This window comes from Centrocercus urophasianus, unplaced genomic scaffold, assembly GCF_019232065.1.
Source record: "Centrocercus urophasianus isolate 14NV4802_14NV808 unplaced genomic scaffold, USGS_Curo_1.0 seq_705, whole genome shotgun sequence".
Taxonomy (NCBI): Eukaryota; Metazoa; Chordata; class Aves; order Galliformes; family Phasianidae; genus Centrocercus; species Centrocercus urophasianus.
This window is the reverse complement of record NW_024885317.1, coordinates 1-24,177: the sequence shown is the minus strand read 5'-3', so window position 1 is coordinate 24,177 and position 24,177 is coordinate 1. Positions and strand designations below refer to the sequence as shown.

The window sequence follows — 24,177 nt, the reverse complement described above, 5'->3', positions numbered from 1 at the left end:
GAAATCTAGATTATGCATTTTTTAACCACTCCTTCCTGCAAACAGAAGCAGAATGGGCATAGGGAACCTGAAGAGAATTGCCTCAAAAGTGCCTCAAGGCTTGTTCAAAATTATTAATCGCAATTGCCATCTGAGAATGGTATAAGCTCTTATTTCTGTATTCTAACATCTCTTTTTACTCCAAATTTACAAAAGACCCAATTCACTTCCTTTACTGGTTTGTGATCTATAGTAGACTAAACTACAATAGCTCCTGATTTACCCTCCACTGTGAACTTCAGAGCAAGTGCTCTACACATCTGAGATATCAGCCTTACTATTTCTTGCCCATCTTTCCTATTTAAGCTACATTTTTCATAATTACCCTACCAAATCACTAATCTAGTAAGCTCTTATTTTTATCTAATATGAAGATCTTTATTGCCTCAAATTTACTCATTTAAATTTGTACATGATAGCTCAGGCATGTCTGGTAAATCTTTTGTCTTTCCCATGAGCCTAAAAATTAAGGTTTTACACATCAGTAATTCATCCACATAGTTCATCTGTATTTTAAATGATACCACACTAAAACAATTTAAAGTGAATGCTGAGATGGGAATGATGTACTGGATTGGTAAAAAAAGTAAGCTTTTTATCAAAATTAATAACAAAAATACCTCAGTCATCAGAATCAATCCTCTGTTAAACACAACAAGAAGCCTGTCTTCATCAGACTCCAATAATATTCTGAAGGCACTAGGAGAAAAAAGCAAACATTGAGATATTCTTGCAATATTCTTGCAATATTCTTGCAAATTCTTATACGTATTCTTATATATGCTTAGAATTATCATGCTCATCTCTGACAGGATTATGCACAGAGAATGAGTCATTCATCTCAGCACTGCATTTGGGAAAATCTGATGGCATCCCGTGACAGATGACCTACGTAAACCTTTCAAGTAACAGAGGCCATTTTCCTTTTCGCACAACTGTTTAAATATATCAGCTGTTGTATTTAAAACCCCAGTACCTGACCTACATATCCGGACAATGTGCAGTTACATTGAAGGAAAACAACCCCAAGCAGCTGTTTCAGACGTGCTAGATATACTAGATAGTAAGATATACTAGAAAAAAAAAAAACAACCATTGGAGATTTGAACAATAAAATTCCGTCCCACAAATACAATTTCTAAATAATTTTTCTGCCCCAAGATAACAAGTGTTACCGATGGCAAATGAAATTACTGTTTTGTCAATCTAGACAAATAATGGCAGGCTGAGAATGGAATTTCAGCTTATATGCTGACTTACAGCATTTAAATGATTCTTTCCCCTAAGGGCTCTAGTAGTTTTGTCATGGTGATTCTTTTTGAACCATAGCAATATATACCTTGTTTATTGTACATATCTTCTATATGTCTTTTTTATATCTGCTTATTGTACAATGTTTGTTTAGTTTCTGAATTTTTAGATGCTGAAATCTTCTAAAATACATTACATCCACAACTTTGGATTTTGGAAAAAAATGTAATTTGATCTGGTTGTTTACTTCTGCATAAAAGCAAACTTAAAATTTAAAAAAGTATAGAATGACCTACACTAAGTTTTATTGTACTTCACATTCTACAAAATACCATTCTTGTTCAAGCTATGCCACAACTTCAATGCTAATGTACCTTATTAAAGTAGTCCAACAAGATCGTCCATCCAAGCAGCGCAGATAACAGCTTATGGTGGTTTTCTTAAACTGCTTTATGTCTTCTATCTCTTCCTCTCTCATGTCTGGTCTCTGAGCTACAAAAAGTTGCATGAGGTTAAACAGTTCTTCTACTGCCTGAAACACAAAAATATTAAGTTAGTGACATCTCCCTCAGTATACTATGGTTTACATCTAATTTTTAAATTCCTTTGTATTCCTCCTATTAATTAATAAATAAAATCTAAAATAGCATTTAAATAATGTATTTAAAACAACTGCAGATGTGATAAAATTTTAACCTGTCAGAAAAGCAGCAGACATTTTAAACTTAAAAAATTAAAGCTAAATAGTACCTAAAAACTAAAATTCTGACATAGAAGCTGTAGACCTCATATCTATGTTCAATGCGGTTTGGGTTTAGTCTTTACTATTTACTATGTGCATTATGACATAGACATTTGAGATAAATCTTTCTGAACCTTGAATGCATGCTTTGATGCTTTTTAACAGCTCATTGCTACATCTGCATAGACAAAAGTATCTGAGAAACCTTGATCCAAGTGCTCAATCTTCCTGTCTTCTATTGTGCAGTTTAAGGTCATTCTTTTGCAGCACAATTACACATAAACTCTGATGATGTCTATATTCCAAATAACAGGGTTCAGGAAACTGCTAAATTCGCTGAACTTTTATGTGCATGGAAAACACTAAACATGCCAAAGTAACTAATGCCCCTTCTGACGGAGATGCAAACAGTAAGACCATTTACACGACTGCTACAGTACACCTGTAGTCAGAGAGCTGAACTAGACTGAAGTTCAGTGTAGAAGATTCCACATATCCTCCTCCCCTATGCAGGGAAGAAAATCTCCAGATTATTTTTTTCTAACCTTGCATACCATTAAAAGATCCTAAAGCAATAATAAATAAGCAGTCATAGAAAACTGCCTGCTTCCCCTCTTTAAAAATTTCTAAGCTTGGCTTCCCACAATCACACCAGTATCTGTTTTTACTGTGATACAACGTTGCAGAGGCAGCAGAATTCACAGAGTACCAACACTTTACAAAAGGCACCACCAGGCCATCCAATCTTGGCCATGTACCAGAAACTGAAAGCCATCAAGAAGCTCACTGGGAATTCCTCCAACACAGCGTGTTACAATGTAAGACTACTTAAAAGGTCTTCCCTGTTTCCTACAACTACACAGAATTTTCTGAAAACATCAGTGGCTGCTTCCAGAAAAAACATCTGCTCTTCAACCGCTACACAGCAAGGAAAAAATCCAAAACAATCCCTCCCTGACAGTAATCAGATCTGAACACACACCAGTAAATAAAAATACAATAATTTTTCCACTGAATATATTCATCTTTTTAACTCCTTCAATAAAAGAGACATTCTCTAAAGGAGGAAACATCGACAGCAAAATTCCACTTTTTGGCACTGATCTACTTACTCCTGGGTACTGACTGGCATGTGGCGTGAGATTCTTGAACGCCCACTGGATGTTCTGGTGAGAAGCCAACTGCCTCGTGAACACAGGGGACTGCTCACAGCAGAGACGAAGGATGCCATAGTAGGCAGGCAGCATCCCACGGTTGAAGAGCACTACATCCTGATCATCGTGGTCAGCAAGGATGTAATTGAAGGCAATGTTCTTTGTCACCACAGGGTTCTGTACAATAAGGCGCACGTTCTCTGGACAGTCAACACAGACGTTATACCAAAAAGACAACAAAGCCTGTTTATTGTGGTTGGTGGCTATAGCTGGCTCAGAAAGTTTAGGCTGGAAAAGGTTCCATAAGTCCATGAAGTAAGTAGAAAACATGAGTTTCTCAGTTTTTGAGATCAAGCAGTATGTCATGAAACTGAAGTAGGGCACAAGTTTTGTTGTGCCATGAACAGCAGCATCAACATATAACTTAGCTCTCGAAAGAAGGCCAAGAAGCACGTTGTAGACTTGATGAAGAACTACTGTAGTATCTGGACTAAGTGGCAGATCACGTGTAGGGATGTGCAAAGAGCGGGTTGATCGGAACATCTGACGGAAGGAATTGCTTGGAATAAGCGACACCAAGAGATAGGCTGCAGCTTCAAATAAAAACAGATGTGTTACACTTTCAAAAATGATGTAAATGTTCAACAGCCAATAAACAGAAGTTAAATTATGTTGTATGCCCCATTCACAGATTTTAGAGTATTTTAGAGAATCTGGTGTGACGATATTTCCTCTAGAGATGAACAAAACAGTAGAAAAGACTAGCACATAGCAAGTTAAAAGGTGTTGAGTTAGCTTTCAGTCCTACTCAGCCTCTATTTCTGTCTGCTGCTTGATTCTCACTATTGTAATAATATGCCTTCCATCACAGAAATGCACAGAAATGCTTTCTATGACTATTTCCTACTGCTTGATTGAAGCTGCTACAAAGCTGTACCTCCAAGATTCCACATCTCCTTCCACCACAGAAACAGTATTGAACTTCAGTGTGGCTTATTACTATCAAATCTTCTATACAACAAAAGTTAGACATGGGAAAGGCTCAACATTTGAATGTGACAAATGTTGGCAGTGTGATCCTGGCAGAACAACTTACAGTGGCAGTACATGTTAGAGCTGGGCAGAAGCAAAAACTTATTTTCGATCCAAAAGTTCAAAGGACTCAATTCAACTAAAGATTACTTTGTGATAGCTGAAAGAAGAGCAAGAACCTACAATGCAACTATGTGATGCAAACTACAGAGAACAACTTTGCTGAGTTGCTTTTCTTCACCGGGTTTTCCTGGACACGTGGATTAATTAAGTAAGGTAAAGAACCTACTAATGTACTCTTTCATTAATGAAATAAAAATACGGCTTTCACCTATAACAGCTGCCTCTTGACGAGGCACATTTATAGCAATACTTTAAAAAATAGAGCAACTGTAAAACAGTTGGAAAGATGAAGAAAATACATGCACAAGATCATATATTTGTCACAGGAATACCATATGCATAATAACTTGCAACAACAGCACAATTATTTTCTTTAATTTAAATTAACTTACAAGTTCTCACTCTAGGATAGTTATGTGCCAGAAGAAAACGTTCAACCCAGTTTTCCATGTTTTGTAGCACCCAGCTGTGCGCTAGTTTATTTCGAGGCGTTTGCACAGCCAGCCAATCCAGGCACTGAGATGGGTTGTATTCAATGACCTGAAAGAACAACGGAAAAATCAAGAGGAACACGTTAACCCTAGTAATATTTATTAATTAAGAAAAAACTAAAAATAGCTATAATGACTCTCAAGGTACTTTTTAAAACTAAGTGGAGCTACTGAAGTACATACCACACGCGAGGACTACGGCAGACAGAGAAAATGCTTGTTAAATTTCAGTGTGCTCTGCACTTCTGAATCGTGTTCAGAGCTTTTGAAAATCAAGTCCAGGTAGTTCCTCTACATTCTGTACATTTTAAGAACTTTCAATGTTGAAATGTTAAGCACTTTTAAAACTGAAAAATCTTGTTTTTACAAACAGATAAAAAACATTTAAAATAACACTAAGATAACACAAAGCTTTAATACTAAATCAGTTTTTACTGCAGTTATATGGGAAGAATATAAACGGCATGCAAATTAGTCGATCTGGCTTTATGCTGTTACTCATCATCCAACTACACAACTTGAAGGAATACATTCACTTGCTGTTTTTGACAGGTAATGAAAAGCCCATGGAGTGCTGTTGTTCAATTACAAGAGCCTTACAAATACAACATAATTTCCTGCGCCTTTCTAGTTCTATAAGGTTGGAAATTTACCAATGCGTTATCAAGCTAATAAACCACGTTCTTTTATTTTAAAGGTGTTTTTAAAACTGTTTTCTGTTAACTTTAAGGTACAGCTACCTGGATAAGAAAAAAAGGATCTCCTAGGAAAACACAAGCAGTAACTGCATTGCCAAAGGTGCTCCCAACTACTACAACCCACCTGAAGAATATAAGCAGCTAACAAGATTGATGCTCTGCTTATAAAATTTTAATCAACATTAAAAAATGAACATATCAGGAGCAATCTCCTCTTTTTTTTTTCCTTAAGTTTTAAAAGAGAAAGAATGTTCAATAGCTTTCCCTTGTAGTCTTCAGACTGTAATAAGTAAACTCAAACAGCAGTTTAACTGAACCTAGGCTTTAATTCCTGATCTATTTCGTTATTTCTCAATTAACTGGTGCCACTTAGTTAAAAAATGTCTTTCTCTTTAGAAATGTGAGTGAGAATGCTCCAACACCACAGTAAATATTCATTAGATTCCAATTAGCACTTATTTTATGGGTTAGACAATTCATCACTATTTTATAGAGAACAAAAAATGTCAACCCGATATTCACTTAACCAGCACATATCAGGCAAAAAAGAAAACAACTAAGAATAGTCCTCAAACCAGCTTACAGTCTTTCTAAAACAATAATTAAGAAAAATTAGTGGAATTTGCTCAGAAGCTATCCAGACCCCTATTATGCATTCATTTCTCTTTAAACTAAAAGTTAACCTGAAATACCAGCTAACCAGAATGCTATTGAAACAACAGTAAAGGTTAGAATAGAACTTAACATTTATAAACCATCGCTTTTTCTCTGAAAGAAAAAGGCTCTTGAAAAGTTCATGAATTGATGCAAAGGAGGATGACAGTGAAATGTAACACTCTTTCATGTACATAAAAAAAAAAAGTAAGCAAGACAATTCAGCTCCTGATTTTATTTTTTTTAAAACAGGTTGTACCTCCCAAATCCTCTGCAGAATGTAAGAAGCAAAAGGTGGCATTCCTGGGGGTCCACCAGCAAATTCCATTAGCATAGTCAACAACTTGAAAAAAGGATTGGCAGCCTGTAATGCATAAAAATAAAAATTGCCATTTTTATCTACTTCATTCAATCCATTAATATTTTTAGAGACTTTAAACCATTCCAAATAATTGCTTAATTTCTGCTAACTTCAGAACTTAACATTTTAATTACTTCTAATCCCATATTATTTAATCTCTAAATCAACCGATTATCTGAATTTATATCTTAATTCTGCTATATCCACATACAGATTTAAACCAGTGGTTACAATGAAGATAGCACTATCGAACTAGACAGGATCAATCTACTAGAAATATATAGTTACAAGGAAATAACATTAATATTTAAAATTAGACACTACTCTGAACAAAGGGAATAAAATCAAGCTGGACAGCATTTAAAAATTCAAAAGTTTCCCATTAGTATAGATAACACTATCTCAGAAATGTCGTTTTTAAGTGTATTTGCATAACAGGTAACACGTAGCCCAAAGAGTTTATCCAAAACATCACTTTATTTTTTAGGTTTTACACTGATCGTTATTTCTGGCCCATGGTTTCCCTCTGAAACCACCAACGTCTACTCTCATGAAATGCATTATTATTTTAAGTTTGCCAAGACTCATCTAGCTTTTAACAGCACTTCAGTAATGTGTTTACTATTTAATATTTCGCACCTCAGCAAAAGCATCTTTTGTGCATGTGCATTTGTGCAAAGCAAAAAAAGGAAAAGCAGTAAAATGCAGTAATAGCACGATGGGAGGGAAGTAGACTGTCATCTGATAGTGCCCATTCTATCACGCAAAGCAAAGCTGTCATGAGAATGGTTTCATATGTGTTTCTTTCCAACTATGATCATGTCTCCTCTCTTCGACATACCTTCAATTTTTCCTGATTGTTTTTAGTTTTCTGACAGCAATATACAAGAATGTCCTTGCATGAGCTCCACTCTATATTTTATCATGTGGAATCCATTTAGAACTCTCAGTATTTTTGTTACCAGGGCAGGAATTTATTCCGTCTGAGAAAAGTGTTTGCATGCACAGAACTGCAAAATAGTCTGCCAAAACTTGAACAACAAAAAGATAACTCCTTATCTCCACTTATTCTAGCGTTCATGTTTTATTTTTTTATCAATCTTATGAAAATGATATAGGTGGCGAGTCTAGAAACAAGTTATTTGGTTTTCATCTGAAATCGCATACCAGATTTCTGCTTCAGAAAACTTAATACACAGTGAAGATAGGCTTTATTTTATGTCACAAAAACTTTCATGGACCATCTTCCATGCAATATTTTTAATGAGCGAAGTATTATTTAAGTAATTTAAAACAGAAAAGAGTTCAAACAAATTATTTAATATGCAGGTTTACATACCTCAGGAGTCAACTTTGCTATTGATGTGAAAAGCATGGACACAATCTTGAAAGAAACAAACAAAACTCACTTAGACTTTTGCTTATTCAGCTAAAATAACAAATCATTCCATTACACTTATTAGACAACATTTTCAACAAACAGCTGCAGTTGCTGATACTTACATGTTCTGCAAGTCTATTATTGTACCGACACAAACTGAAGATCAGATTGCAAGTTTGCCTGATGTTGATACCATCACGGATATGTTGAAACAAAAAAGGAAATCCCTAAAACAAATAATTAGACATTAGTACATTGTTTACAATTATACATGCTGATACCTGTTGGTTTTTTTTAAAGGTTTACATTTGTATTTAAATCAGTTACCTTTCCTCCTGTTAATGCTGCCATGTCATTCTGTGATAAAGTCAAATGCCTAAAATACAAGAAAACTTTGATCATTTTACTTCTGTGATTTTTAAGTTAGGTTAAAGAGACATTTATGACTGTGAGTGCTAGTTTATAATCTTCGCTATCATAGCATACTTGAAAATAAGGGTACTGACATAAAACAAAAAGAAATATTTTTTATTAGATAGACTGAAAGACAAAAAATGCAAATCAGAGCAATTGAATGGATTCGAGACTTTAGTCTCTATCTTCATTTGGTCACTTATTTTAAAATGGTTAAAAATATCATGGACCAATAGCAAGCTCATTTATGCTTTTAAGAGATCAGCTTAAACAAAAATGAAACAAAAACCTCTAACCCCATTTCCAAGTAGCATATTAAAATTTGGTTTTGGGTTTTCAGAATCTCTTGCCTTTCAGAGCGAGACTGTTCAACTAAGAGAGCAATCAGAGCAATCATCTTCTCAAGAGCAGCAGGCCTATATTTTTCTTCTGCTAAAGAAAGTATATCTTCCTCCTCCTCCTCCTCCTCCCCTTCTTCCTCAGAAAGTACTTCAACCTGTGGCTGAAGGAAAAAAAAGAAATTTCAACGTGGACATTGAGTGCTTTAACTACAGAAAGCCTGTATGTTCACAGAATCACAGAATCACCCGGGTTGGAAGGGACCTCAAGGATCATGTAGTTCCAACCCCCCTGCCTAGCAGGGCCACCAAACATACACATTCAGATCAGGTTGCCCAGGACCCCGTCCAACCTGGCCTTGAACACGTCCAAGGACGGGGCATCCACAACCTCCCTGGGCAGCCCGTTCCAGGGCCTAACCACTCTCCTTGTAAAGAACTTCCCCCTAACATCCAACCTAAATCTTCCCTCCCTCAACTTGGATCCATTTCCCCTAGTCCTGCTGTTGTCAGCCCTTTTGAAGAGTTTACTCCCCTCCTGGGTGTAGGTTCCCTTCAGGTATTGATAGGCTGCAATGAGGTCACCCCACAGCCTTCTCTTCTCCAGGCTGAACAAGCCCAACTCCCTCAGCCTGTCCTCATAGGGGAGGTGCTCCAGCCCCCTGATCATCTTAGTCGCCCTCCTCTGGACCCTTTCCAAAATCTCAATGTCTTTCTTGTACTGAGGGCTCCACACCTGGACACAGGACTCCAGATGGGGCCTCACAAGAGCCGAGTAGAGGGACAATCACCTCCCTCTCCCTGCTGACCACCCCTCTCCTGATGGAGCCCAGGATCCCATTTGCCTTTCGAGCTGCCAGAGCGCACTGCTGGCTCATGTTAAGTCTCTCGTCCATCAGGACCCCCAGGTCCTTCTCTGCCGAGCTGCTCTCAAGGACCACTCCTCCCAGCCTGTACGGGTGCCTGGGGTTCTTCCGGCCCAAATGCAAAACCTTGCACTTTGCCGTGTTGAACCTCATTAGGTTCACCTGAGCCCAGCCCTCCAGCCTGTCGAGGTCCCTCTGAATGGCATCCCTTCCTTCCACCGTATCAACCGCACCACTCAGCTTGGTGTCATCAGCAAACTTGCTGAGGGTGCGCTCAATTCCCTCATCGATGTCATTAATAAAGATGTTAAAGAGCACCGGTCCCAAGACAGACCCTTGGGGGACACCACTTGTTACCGGCCTCCACCTGGACACAGAGCCATTGACCACCACCCTCTGTCTGCGGCCTTTCAACCAATTGCTTATCCATCGGGTCGTTGTTTTTACATACACTGTCATCTTTCATTCATAAAATGGCTTACGTCGGAAGGGATCTCAAAGATCATATAGTTCCAACCCCACTGCTGCAGGCAGGGTTGCCAACCACTAAATATCAGGCAGTAGATCAAGATGTGTGAGGCCCCATCCAACCCGGCCTTAAACACCTCCAAAGACAGAGATCCACAGCTTCTATGGGCCAGCATCTCACCACCTTCTGAGTGGAAAATTTTTCCCTTGGCATCTAATCCAAATCTCAATTCTCTTACTCTCTTGTCCTGTCCATCACTCTCTACTCATGTAGAAAATCGATTTCCCTTCTGTTCAGAAGCTCCATTTAAGTACTGGAAGGCCACCATGAGGTCTCCCCTTCTAAAACACCTTAATAAATCTGCATGAGTCAAATCAGGTAAATATCTAATGTTTCACGTTTAAATACTCACAAGCTAAATAGTATTTACAAATGCAAAAGCAAGGATGAATCACTACAGAGAGTGGTATGGTGCTGTATTTAAGAAAAAATGCAAGTTTGTAAGTCAGAGTTGTACCAAAAATATGCAACCATCTGTTATTAATAGAGTCATGAGTGCAATTTTAATAGATTCTTCTTAATTTTTATTTCTATATTAAATATAGAACCATAGACAACTATGGTTTTTAGTATAGTTAATTCAGTATATATTTAAAACATAAAACTGAACATCGAAAAGAGACTGTAATATGGAAGTAAAATTTTAACATCTGAAAGATAGTTCAAGAGACATAGCACCAATGATCTCACATACGAAACAGGAAAGACTAGTTCTTGTTATCAAAGACATTCCAACTTACATTTTCAGGTCCTTTAGTTCCCATGTAGAAGTGAACCATTGTTGATATGGCTTGCAGTGAAAGCAAGAACTGGCTCTGAAATAACAGATGTTCAATTACTTGAAGATACACACACAGATATACATACACAATTCCTAAAGCTACAAAGCTATACTCACTTCCTCTTCACCCATTTTGGCAAATTCATAAAGAAAGGCAAAGTATTCTGTGAGATGTTTACTGTGTGGCTTAACGCCATGCTCCATAATAGACAAGAGAGTCTTCACAAAACGTGTCACACAGGAGCGACTGCCGATGTCTTCCACAGGACCATCCATGTCATCCGAACTGAAAACAGAAACCCAGTCAGACGTTTCACGCAATGCATGGAGCACACATTCACCTCAGTCTAGTCATTTTCAGAAAACCCTACACTATTTCACTTTCTCCTAGTATGATATTCAGATCTCCAGAAAAAAACTGAGTTCTGTATTTTGACATAAAAACTCTCTTTCCACATCCTGAATTTTATAGCAGCAATATAGTTATTACTTGGGAAAAAGTTAACAGGATCACAAGCTTAAACCAAAACATCGAAGAAAAAGCACTGTCTTCTCACTATGCATCAAAAAGAATAAATGCTTCATAATTGCAGACAGAGCAATGATTTTGCCAGTAATTAGCAGAACAAAATAGAACCTGTTTTGTTCTTTTTTTCCTACTTTGTGATGACAGCTGATTTAGCTATACAATACAGAATTGGACTTTTAATTTCCTGTTCTGGATAATACAATGTATTATCAGATTCTCATGTGTAAGTAGTAAGATGTATAGTCGCAGGTTATTATTGTCAATGAAAGAAAGATCACACTGAAAAAATCTATTCTAGCAGAACAAATACTTAAAAAAATTCTATCTACAGTATTGGCTTCCACAAACACAACAGAATTTTAAGTGAATCAGAGCATTTAGGGTAGAATAATAAACAAATGAAATAAAACAATTTTATGCTTACAAGACCATTTAGAATAATTCATTAAACAAAAAATGGTTGCTGTAATGTAAGTAATAAATAGAAGTTTTCAGGTGTTAGTATTTTACCAGTCTTCCACCCCTGGCTGAAGATAAAGATGCGCATGCACTGGTCTCAGTCTCTGTATCACATGAATGCACAAACGCTGGAACATCTGCAAATGATAAAATATATGAACTCTGCATGTTCATTCTTTTCCGTACATGTCAATACATATCTACAACAATGAATATTCAGTCTAATACTTCTTTCAGCTCTAATTCATTCAAAGGTTATAGCTGAGATTGATGCACCCACATTCCATTCATTTAAGAGAATAGTCAAACCTGACTTCTTATAAACAGATCTCATTAAGAAGCCCTAAAACCAGTTTTTAATATTAGCATGCTACTTGAACAGGACTTAGGACCTCTGCTCATAAACATTTTCTCTTCAATCTCTATTTTCTGAAATGTTTATGGACATTTTTAGCAATTTTTTTTTCATACAGCCTCTATCTATAGTGAGAAATTTTGTGTACGTTTTAAGGAAATTCCTTCCAGTCATTTCATTTATAAAAATTCACAAAGGATTAGAGCTTCACCTAAGATTCTGCATAGTGATTATCCATGAAATACAGTGCTTTAATGATGGGTCACATAAAGAAACTCTGTATGGTTCTATATGGAAACATTAATAATAATTCGAAGTTAAAACAGTTCAGGTGAGAAAGTAATTGCAGAAGCTCTTACCTGAACAACTGGCAATATAAATACACGTCTAAGTTAAACTATTAATATTAACTGTGAATATCCAAATGCTGCTAACACACGTTTTGTGTTTTTGCATTCTTCAATTTTAAACGTTCCAGAGAGGTAAACAACAAAAACCTGTGACATAATGTACATAGTTTTCTGAATGTATATCTTTAAACTTTGGTTTTGAATCAATTCAGAAAGAAAACATTTTAATGTAAAATATTTTAAACGTTCAGCTTTGTAGAGATCATGTGGGAGCTGTAGAAATCTTAGTATCTGCTGTGACATTTTGTGACACTAACTACAAACATGGCATGATATTAAAATATATTTTGCTTCAAACAGTAATACTGCCATAGCTAATTATATCCTGTAAACCATAAACAGGAACAAAAAAGAAAACAATTATAGATATTAATGTAGCCTTTCCAAATCACTGTACTTGTCATAAAATTTGTCCATTTCTGCTTACTGATCAAGTAATCACCTGATTAATAAAGGAGCATTTTTTCTGTCTCACCTGTCTCACAATCTGATTGGGACACTTTATTAGAATCTGCATTGGCCACCAATCATCATCTGCCATACGATCCAAAAACCACTGCAGAAAACACATATTTTGTTAGTTTTGTTTCAAACTGGTCCTAGTCTGATCTTCTTTTTGCAAAATACTAAGTTTGAAGAGAAACTGGCGTTACGATTATTAAGGAATAAGGAATTATTAATACAAGGGAAATGTAAAGATCTTCTGTGCATGAAAAACAAGGAGTAAGAATCAATAGAAACAAACAAAATTAAATCCAGTATCTTCTTATCCCTGTGTTCGTCACACCATTATGCAATTATCTGGAAGGAAATGCTTCTCCTAAAAACTCAGTTGAAGAATCTTGCTGAGTAGGGACAGGCTTAAACAAGAACAAAGTTCCTGGTTTAGACCCCTTTTGCATTTTAAAATGTAGAAAAGTCTTACTATTTCTAGAGATAACAATAGAGTACGATACATTCAAAGTTAGACTTTGCAAATAGTACTTCGATTTCCATAAATTTATTTACAGGAAAATAACCTTGAAACAAAGAATTCAAGTTGCTGATATTTTATTTCAAATTCACTCAAATATTCATTACTATATTAAATTTACTCACCCATTTTAATCATCACAAGCCTACATCATACTATGATTTTACTTTGTCTATACTGAATAAAGTATGCAACTAGGATACAGTATGCAACTAGTATCTTTCTATATTCAAACTATCACAATAAATCTATCACAAACTTTCCTCCAGTATCTCAAAAACAGTTTTCACCACCACAGTGAATTAGTGAATTCTTTGTCTGTGGTTTCTCATTTTTCCTCCGCACTTTTGCCCAAACTCTCTTCAGTCAGCTTCTGTATTTTTTTTCCTAAAGATTATATATACATAACACATATATATTAACACATTGAGTTGAAGAGCCTCAGTTTTTTAAGAAAGGCATTGCATAAATTTCCACCTACATCTGACAAATACCTGCTTTTAACTCCCTTTTAAGCCTTTATGATGCCGCAGCCTTTCTTCACATCCCCCTGGATTCAGTTCCACTTCCTTCCACTCTACTCACTAAGATTTACTCTGTCTTTCCAAATTCATTTTAATGCCTCTTCATTATACAATATACATCATACAATAATCAAACACAAAAGCTGCAATACCACATGGTCTGTCTTCCCAGTGACAAAAGGATTTTGACCTGTTGTCTCATTGCAGGTTTCCAAAAACAAAAGTAATTCCCCAGAATCTGCATTACCAAAGGGGTGGATTTCAGTTCATAGTGCGCAAATACACTAACGGTGATACTTCATAGTCCAAAACATTCCAGAGATACGAATCTCCAGGAAAGTTAAACAATATATAGAAAACTGGTTTGTACTTTGCTGAGTTCTAAGTCACTTACTTCACAAGCTGCCTGACTGTTATTAAACTGCTTTGTTAAAAGCTCAATCCACTGAAGCATTGTAGGCTGTAAAAAGAAATACAGAAAAAATCTTTAACTTAAAAATCTCTAAACACTCAGAACACTGAATTTTAAGCATATAGCATACATGCATGAAGCTACAAACCACTATACATATTGAAACCATTGTAAGTCACACAATGCTTAACTATCCACATATTTCCATTTTGTCATCATATTGGAATCTCATTCTTACAATGTGAGGCACTCTAGAATTAGTAATATGTCATAAAACACAGACGAGAAAATCAAAAGCCTACTGAGAATAAAAGTAGTTCAGAATAAAGCTTCCTTGCTGCTAACTACACTAGTTGTAACTAGCGTTTACAACTGCTGTTCAATGGCAAACAATGTCCTCTACATCAGACTTTAGCAAGTACTTGCTAAATCATGAATCATCTATGAATTTACAAATGAAAAGAACACAAGGTCTGTTGTTCCCAATGCTTTGCTGAGGCAAAGTAACCTAAATCCAGATCACACATTCTTCCACCGTGCAGTGTTAATTATGTTACACATTTTGTTTATAATAAAATGTGTTGAATGACAGTCTTTAAACATTTTTTGTCCACTGTACTCAGTACATCTCAGTATCACACTTCTACAGTGAAAAAGTACACTTTTCAGTATGTTCATGCATCTACTTCAAAAGAATTTACAAGTAAACAGAATACCTTTTCCTTTGAATGAATAAATGTCTCTAGTACAAAAGAAGTGCTTAACTGTGGGAGGAAAAAAGAACCATTAATCACAGAACACCCAAATTAAAATATAAACGGTATTCATTTTAAATAAGCAAAATAAACTTTTGAAGTATTTACCTTTGCTGTCATCAGGGAAACTGCTTTTGGATCTGGTAGCGTGCTTGGGATGCTACTACACAAATGCCACATAAACCTAGAGTCAGTAATTTTATTTGTTAATTTTAAAAAATAATGAAAATCTGCAAGAAGAAAAGAAGCATTAATATTACATTTTTAAAGAAAACTTACCCAAAATATGTATGTTCAAAAATGTTCTTGTCTTGAAGAAACTGCATGTTATCATGCCATATCCACTGAAGAAAAAATGCTAACATCAGATACAAGAAAGCAGTTTATTTCACTACATTAAGACTGATTCTAAGAATATTTAAATGTTTCCTGTGGATAAGAAATCAGTATTTTTTAAATGAAAAACTATTTTTAGAATAATCTATTCTATTTCAAAGGACTTGTTCAAAGTTGTTCTGTTTACACTACACCAAACAGTAGTTCTGCCTGCTCACTGACTGCAGAACAGAGCTCAGGATCTTTCCCTTGCTGTGATCTCATTTTCCCAACTAAACTACATTTTTAGGATGCATTTTTCAGAAGTGATCCAGCATCTTCATGAAGAACCACATCTCAAAACCGTATCTTGATATCTATGTTCACATAACAACTTAACAATAAAATTCCCTTAGATATGTAGTTTCACTAACTGAAATAAACTTGACATTCCAGTAGCTTAATCAGAACTCTGAGTAAAAATCTGACTCATCATTAACAGCAGAGATTTTTATAGTATGCCTGTTTCACACTCAGAAATGATGTTTTTGACCAAATCTGTTTGTAGCATTTTTCACGTTCAAATGGTTTTAAAACCTGTTTTAAACCTGTTAAAATCTGTTACTGCTTTGAAGACTGAGAAACACGTCATGATTTTTTGGCTAACAATGAAGAATCTTTTGAAGTTAAGAATTAAACAGAACAAATGATATATCAATACTTCTGACAAGAGCATGCAGGGAATCTGATTTGCCTTTCAAGTGATAAAAAAGTAGAAGAATCCCTTTCAATTCCACACTGATGATAAACCTAGCACAGTAAGGTACCCAGTATAGTACCTTGCCCTTCTGCGCTGTCTTTTCCAGTTCCCCAGGCTATACATGAATAAATAGTGTCCTCATATTTATAACCAGGTATCCTAAGTTTGAGCAGTACTCAACACTAAGGAGAACAGGTAGATGTACCTCAGGAAGACATTTCTCCTACTCATTTTATTCATACCTGGGCTACCTTCTCCATGACTATGTGTAAGAAAGGAACCTTTTCTAGCTGATGCTCCTTTACCTTAAACACAGCCTACCAATATTTTACAACCCACTATGAAAAAGTGTGAGGAAACAGCTGGAACTACTCTTGGAACTAATTACTGTTATGTCCTTCCTGAAAGCAGTTATTTGCTGAGAAACTGTAAGATAAAAAGGATGGTGGTTAATGAGAATACTTTCTGTACTGCTGTAAGTATTGAGGGAACACTGATATAAGCTCACAAAAACCAAACAGTAACAAAAAGCGTTTCACTTTTTTTTTTTTTTTTTTAGAAATATGAAGCAGAACAATATAGATGCTTGAATTGAAATTTACATGGCAGAATGAGAAAGCACCTGAAATTTATATACAGCATGAACTTTCATTTACTTCCAATTCAACAGCATTCTCCTGAGGACTACATCTAAATAAAAGGATCATCATTTTTCTGATTCCAATTATATTTGTTTTCATGTTTTTACTCAGATTCCTGATTTGTTTAGGATTTCTTGTAGCATTTTAAAATTGGTGTAAAAAAAAATCAACTTGTACCTCCAGCAATTCCGAAGAAACATCAAATTTGTAGTCTTTGCCATTTTCCTCTTCCAGCTCCATCCGTTTGTAAAACAGCATGTAAGCACTGTGTGTCTTTAAGAAAAAAACATCTGTATAATTTTTGTTCTCAGAGAAATTATGGAAGTATAAATGTGATCATATATGCGTATGGAAGAGAAATACCTTTTCAAAGGAGAAGTCCATAAATTTATCAGTAACAGAATCATATGTTTTTGTCTGCAAAGAAGAAAGTAACATTATTAAATACAAGCTTCTTTGATGATCTGGTCAATGACAGTCCATGTAAATATGCACATGAACTAATTCAAGACAGCTGTAGAGGTGATGCTGACAGTTTATTTCTTGCACCAAGTAGTTATTTCTCTTTTTTCTTCCATTGTGATCTACTATTTACTATGACTTTCAAAATTGCTATGCAATATTTTGGCTTTTTCAATGCAACTGTCTTATCCTTCTCACTGGCTCCTCTTCCTTCCTGGTTCCTAAAAGGTGTTTAATCCCTTTGCCAAATCAAAACAATTTTTTTCTTAAATTTATTTATTTCAGCATACTGTTTTTATACGGAAAGAGGATTCTGAACTGTTTTAATAAGACACTGCATTATTAATCCTTTTATATAATTATATATAGAAATTTAATTTAAAAAGTTATCAATTCAAGCTGACTCTGCGAATCAGTGTCGTTTTACAGTTCTCTGCATTACTATGTAAAAATACTTAGGCTGATGTCAAAAGGTGGTGAACTGATGCAAAATACAAAGCTGTTACTGTATTAAGAAACCTTGAACTACTGAAAGCAAATACCAACTTAAGACATTTTATCTTCTTGCAATGAAAGGAACAAATAAAATCACTTAAACTTGCGGATCCACCAGTTTGAAAATCACTTAATATTAAAACACTTAATAGAGCTCAAACTTTCCAATCAAACAACAGTATGGCTATACAGAATTCCGAAAGATTTTTCAGCTCTATCATTAATTAAGAAGGATCTGACTGCGAGAGGTTTACAGATAAGAATTTGGAAATTAATGAAACAAGGCACACACAAAGACAAAAAGCCTTGCTTTTCCAGTAACTATTCCTTCAGTTAATAGGCTGAGTGACAAAACCACACTGGAGAAGAATTCCTGAATTAGCTGCATACTCACCTTTTTTAACAAGCAAATAAATAATATGATAAAAGTGGATACAGTAGAAGAAATAGCTAATTTCTCTTCTTTGGAGAGAGATTTCACTAATTCATTTTGATTAATGAGTAATACATTCACAAATTCAATAAGATATTTATGGGAGGAATTAAGACCCTTCTCCTTTACTGGTTTAACTTCAGTCATACAGAAAGGGAAGAAAAAGGAGAGAACTTGCATGACTAGCCTGCAAGTATTCTGCAAAGCTTTTCACTTCTGAAAGAAGGACACCCTTTGAAGAGATCAGCAGTGAAAGAACAACTGATATAAACAAGCATAACTTAGTATCACTTGCACAACAAAGATGTCAAAAGTTTTAACACAACTCAGCTTAAACCTCTAAATTTTTCTCATACATTCAGAACAGATGGCAAACCAGAGATGAACACTACAGATTATTTCATGAAAGTCCTCAGAACAGACATTCTAATGGTTGAACATGACAAAGACAGAAGTCATAACTTACAGTCATTTCTCCACCAAAACATTCTGAGGCAAGCTGTGTTGAATCAAATGGTTTTACTTCAGCATCGTTGAAAAGATACCTATAAGAACAGCAAGCTTTTGAAACAACTGTTGTTTGTTTCTCAGGGCAAATGAGAGTACAACAAAGAAAGTGATTCTTCAGATTAAGCATTTTTCTTAATTTCTACTACTTTGCTCAAATCACAGCAAACTAATAAGTGATTCCCAAAGTGACCTTTTTTCAGTAAGGGCAGGAAGTCAGTATTTCAACAGATGTATTTATTTAACTCCAGAAACACATTATTTTCCACTTTTTCTGAATATGACTGGTAGAAATAAAGTTCTCACGCAGTCAAAATTTGCCCTTACTTTTTCAGTTTGAGCAAAATGGAAATAAAAAGAAGAGAATCATAGAATTTATCAGTATAACTCTAACTAGAAGGTGGCAAAGAAAGACTGTACAGAATTATGGATAGCCTTTTGAGCAGACATTAGCCACCGTCTGGAAATTTTTCAAGAAATGTTCCAGCCAGTTATTAAAGAGAACAGGAAAAGAAGAAGTCTCGTCTTTTGTTGCAGGGCCGCAGCTGAGAGTCTGAGATATGAACATAAGCATCTTCTATACAAGATGCAGCAAGTTTAAAGGGAAGAAAAATTAAAATTGTTGTTTTAAACTACAGAAAATGGACAAAATTAAAAGGAACAAAGACTGCAATCATTAATACTGCTATACATTCAGAGATAACCCCTTTTATGATGAAGGGTTATCTATTAAATCTTACTGTTCACACACACTGAAATAGATAAAATAGTCATCGATACTCATGTGAAAAACCAAGCACTGGCTATACTGCAAGCCCTAGCCTGGTATTCTCTTGCTGCCTCTGGCCAAGGATCACCACAGTTGCTTCCACTACAGCACACAAACATGTATGTGTAAATCAATATACAAATACCTAGCAAATTCTAAAAACTTGTGCTCTTGAAAAGACCCACAGCACACAGAACACCGTTGACAAAGTCAATAATTTTTAATCACTTCAACATACAAAACAATGAAATTTTGCTTTGCATAACTCACCATTTGTTGTTTTTGTAAGCATGGGGATTTACTATATCTCTGATGAAACTGTAATAATGTCCACCATCTGCTGTTCCTGTATGAACTGTTACACCGATGAGATCATACTCATAACTCTCTGTTTCTTTCAAATATTCACCGTCTTCCTTAAAACCTTAGGTAATACAACACCGAGTATTATTTCCTAAGCATATGAGTTTCCATGTTAGTATCTTCCATAAACATGTCCCGCAGTTAACTTAAAACTCGTCCTAACCTTTCAGCAGGGTACAATGACAGCCAGAAAATCCATATCCAGAACAAAGAGTATAGATCTCAACTCCTTTAAAACAAGTTTTTTTTTGCAAAGCATCACTATACTAAAGAGATTGGAACTAACAAGTTCGCACACCATGATTACAATGGTATCAGTCAGCCCTTTCCTGAAGTTCAACCATTACTCTTAAAAATCAAAATAGGCCAGTAATAAACTGAGCACATATATTTGTAACCATCCCATATTTTAAAACTGAACTTAATAGTTCAAACTGAACTGCACACAAAAGCAAAAATAATTAACCAGTCTTTTTGTACTAAAGAAAATGTGTGCCTTTCAGAATATAGGTCAATAAAAAAACTTCTGATTTTCTTTTAAAACATCTCAATTGTCCACAAACATTACAATTGTAGGAGGCATACCTTCTTTCCTGTCATTTTTTCCCATGAGGAAATCTTCAGTATAAGGTGTCATATCCAAACGCAGAGGGAATGAAAAATGAGTGTTCACTTTCTCCTTCATCATAGTTACCATATTAAATGTATATCTCATAGTGTTGAAGCTTAAGATACGAGGTAGTTTCTTAAAACATGCCCTAAACGATTTAAAGCAGTTGTGATTTAGTTGGTTGAACTGTATTTCCACAAAGATTTTCAACACATTTATTTCAAACATGAAACTGGAAATCTGTTAAGAAAATCACGTAAAGTTCAGCAATTTTAACGCCTTACAGTAGGGCAGTAACTGGCAGCAGAAAAGTCAAATTGAGCTTACTGAACAATTTCATTTAGCACTGTGCCTTGGAAAAGGGACTGAATTTGCTCACTGTGTGTTTTCTAAAACAATATAGTAAAAGGAGCCATGAAGGAATTTAGCAGTGCAAATCTCCCTACCAGATGGAATTACTATCCTGCCACTGACAAGTTTCAACAAAGAACATACCTTCTATTATACCTCATAAACTTTTCATTACTGATTTCTAAGCAGGTCACTTTCACTTATAACAGCTACAGAATCAACTACGAGTTTTTTCATCTCGAAGAATTAAATTTTGTTAGTTGCAGTAAAAGGACAAGGCAACATTTTTATCTCCCTGTTCATTAGTAGACTGTAAAAATTTTTTATACATTTTAGAATACCTGTTTTAAACTAAGAAATACAGGGCTACTATGAAACTTGCAGTTATCCTGCATAATGAATAACACAAACACTTTTCAACAAGAAATGCTGAAATAATTCATCTTCTAAAAACTGGAAAAGATTTAAAAGTTACTGATGTGACATATTTAGAATCATAGAACAGTTTGAGTTGGAAGAGACCCTTTAAAGATCATCTAATCCAACTCCCTTGCAATGAACAGAGACACATGCAGTTCCATCATGTTGCTCAGAGCTCCGTTCAGTCTGATCCTGAGTATCTCCAAGAACGGGCATCCACCACCTCTCTGGTCAACCTGTTCCAGAGCCCTTATTGTACAAAACTTGTTTCTTATCTCATGTCTAAATCTCCCCTAGAGAGTTTTTCTTTTGATAAGCCCATACCCTTGGATTTTGTAACATTCTAACAGTCTCGTATTGCTGCTTTTAAAAAACAATTCTTTGGATATGCTTCATACTTTTCTGATGTATTTTAGACTATAACCTGCAAACACTTTGTCTGAGCTCCTTTTCTTCCCCCTCAGCCAATCAGACACAATGCTGGGAGTTCTGGCCTAGAGCTTTTGCAATTCACAAAGCAGTCATTTAATATTTCCTGAGCACACACTTCCAGTAATCTCATTCTATTCCACAAAGGTCTTGAACATTTTGCTGTCTAGCAGATCATCTTATAAGATGCTTCTATTTTGAAAATTTGATTTCTTAGGTTCGTTCTCATTTTGCACAAGGAGTACATCCTTACAGGCCTTCACATTAGTAAAATGAGTGAAACCACTGTCCTGTTTCATCTGAAGAATTAATCTAACAGGAATAGTAATCTCTGCAATTTACTAAAAAGAAACATTAGGACTATTTTTCTTAATCTTACCTTTTTTCAGCCCGCACTTTTTTCCCACAATGAGAACAGGTATACATGTTATCACCTTCCAAGGTATCTTTAATAGTTACTTCATCAAGAGATTCCTACATATAACAACAAATTCAGAAGGAGTTTATGTTTATTTCAGATATTATCTCTTGCGCTTACGTGACCTGCTTTTCAAAACCTCTCTCCTAGTCTTAAAGCAAGTTTAATCAACATATCCACAAGTCATGAAATAAACTCATCATATGCAACAAAAAAGGAAGAAGAAAAAGCATGCGACTGAACTTTTCTGAAGAGTATGACATTATTATAGGAAGATCAGTTCCTCAAAACCCAAATACAAATTTCAGGAGAAAATTCAAATAAATGGTACTCAATATTCTGAGCTTTCCCAAAGAATTCAGGCGCTCTAACTCCAAATTCCAAGAGTAAGGATTAAAATAGTTATTTAAAAACCCCTATAACCTAAGATTATATTGGTATAAATTCTCAATTAGCTTAATAAATAGCAGAACATACTAATACAATCTTTTGACATTTACAATTCTCATACATTTTTCAAACACAGAAGAAAGCATTGCCAGTAACACAGTCTTTATTCCATTCCATGAGCACACTGCACTGAACACATGAAACAATTTGACTGAACCACCTCCTTATATCAACCTAGAAACACCTAAACTACAGCACAGAAAAAGAAATCATCCACATGTCCAATATGAAGTTTTCTATTACGCTTTTACACTTGCCATCTATTTTAATCCATCTGAACCTCACATTACTTACGTAAATATTCTTCATATCTGCTACCTGGCATCTTACTGTATAGAACTCTTCAGCAGTCTGGCTTACATGTTCACAGTCCTAAATCACAGCAATGCAAGAGCAACACATGAAATAACTGTATTGAGAGGCTAAAAGTATCTTGAAAACATATGGACAGGGAAAGATTACTTACCAAGGAAACAACATTGTTTGTGATAACACCTCCAAACAAACTTTTCACTGTGTTTTTCTGTGAATGAATTAATAAAATCTGTTAAGGATATTTGAACAAATCCATAACTTTTTAAGTGCTCTTTTTCTACCTCTCAATAACTCACCAGTTCTGGAGACATCTCTTCTATTTTTGTGATCAGGTCAGTGAAGAATTCAGTCATATCTTTTTGCTCTCCAGTGTTCAGTGGCTGCTTATCCATGGTATAAGTTTTACAAAAAGGCCGTGGATTATATGCTTTACATTCACTTTCCTTTAGGTAAAAAAAATATTAAACAAATCAACCACAAATCCTCGTACTTTCACATTACACAGATATACCAAACACATGCATACAAATGTCAGTGTACATCTCATAGACAACAAAGTTATCTAAACGTTTAAATGCATCCGACAAATGGTAAAACAATTTTAAACTATCATCATTATGATATTCATTATTAATAAAAATAGTATCAGTAAAATATAATCTAAAATACTTAATAAAGGAAGTCACCATTAAAAAATCCAGACTGAAGACACGGCATGTTCAGGTCTTTATCTATCTGCTCAGATACAATAAATGGTACTATAAACATCAGACAGTACCTATGGATTTCAGAACACTGGACTTAGATCTTGACAGATATTTAATTCTCATTCAGCTGTTTCCATAATACAAACTACATCTAGTTATCCAGTGCAAGAGATCAGTTAGAGAAAAAAAGCTGAATTCCAAAAAGTTGTTCTATAATGCATTACCCATTCCAATGTCTTGCATGCTGCAGATACAGAACCAAATTACAGCAGATTATTATCCTTGCAAACCTGACAGACCTATTATATTTGTTAAATCACATGTGGCCATATGGTGTTTCCTGTTAATATTACCAGGTTCAAACTAAGTCCTTTGTAAAGATATAAATAATAAATCCTCAGCAATCTAGCCATGTATGATGGAGTAATGGCATCAGTAGACAAAGCAGAATGAGGAAGAGA

General features: G+C 35.3%; 1 protein-coding gene across 2 annotated transcripts; it reads right to left on the bottom strand.

Moving 5' to 3' along the window:
* Positions 1 to 326: 326 nt before the first annotated feature.
* Positions 327 to 23,467, bottom strand: LOC122170534 (ubiquitin carboxyl-terminal hydrolase 34-like). 2 transcript variants are annotated; one of them, XM_042837471.1, is made up of 26 exons: positions 23,306 to 23,467; positions 23,161 to 23,217; positions 22,989 to 23,066; positions 22,206 to 22,300; positions 20,602 to 20,774; positions 19,924 to 20,077; positions 18,844 to 18,922; positions 17,351 to 17,404; positions 17,165 to 17,260; positions 15,551 to 15,615; positions 15,380 to 15,455; positions 15,233 to 15,280; positions 14,499 to 14,564; positions 13,083 to 13,163; positions 11,894 to 11,979; positions 10,972 to 11,140; positions 10,814 to 10,888; positions 8,691 to 8,842; positions 8,254 to 8,302; positions 8,049 to 8,153; positions 7,885 to 7,929; positions 6,444 to 6,548; positions 4,734 to 4,881; positions 3,145 to 3,779; positions 1,665 to 1,822; positions 328 to 738 (listed from the first exon to the last, which is right to left on the bottom strand). In XM_042837471.1, the coding sequence occupies exons 1-26, from the start codon at positions 23,399 to 23,401 to the stop codon at positions 432 to 434; spliced, it is 3,252 nt and encodes a 1,083-aa protein (XP_042693405.1). In that variant the 5' UTR covers positions 23,402 to 23,467; the 3' UTR covers positions 328 to 431. The 2 variants fall into 2 exon arrangements, with proteins under 2 accessions (XP_042693406.1, XP_042693405.1); XM_042837472.1 differs by lacking the exon at positions 7,885 to 7,929 and having other exon boundaries at positions 327 to 738.
* Between the last annotated feature and the right edge of the window lie 710 nt (positions 23,468 to 24,177).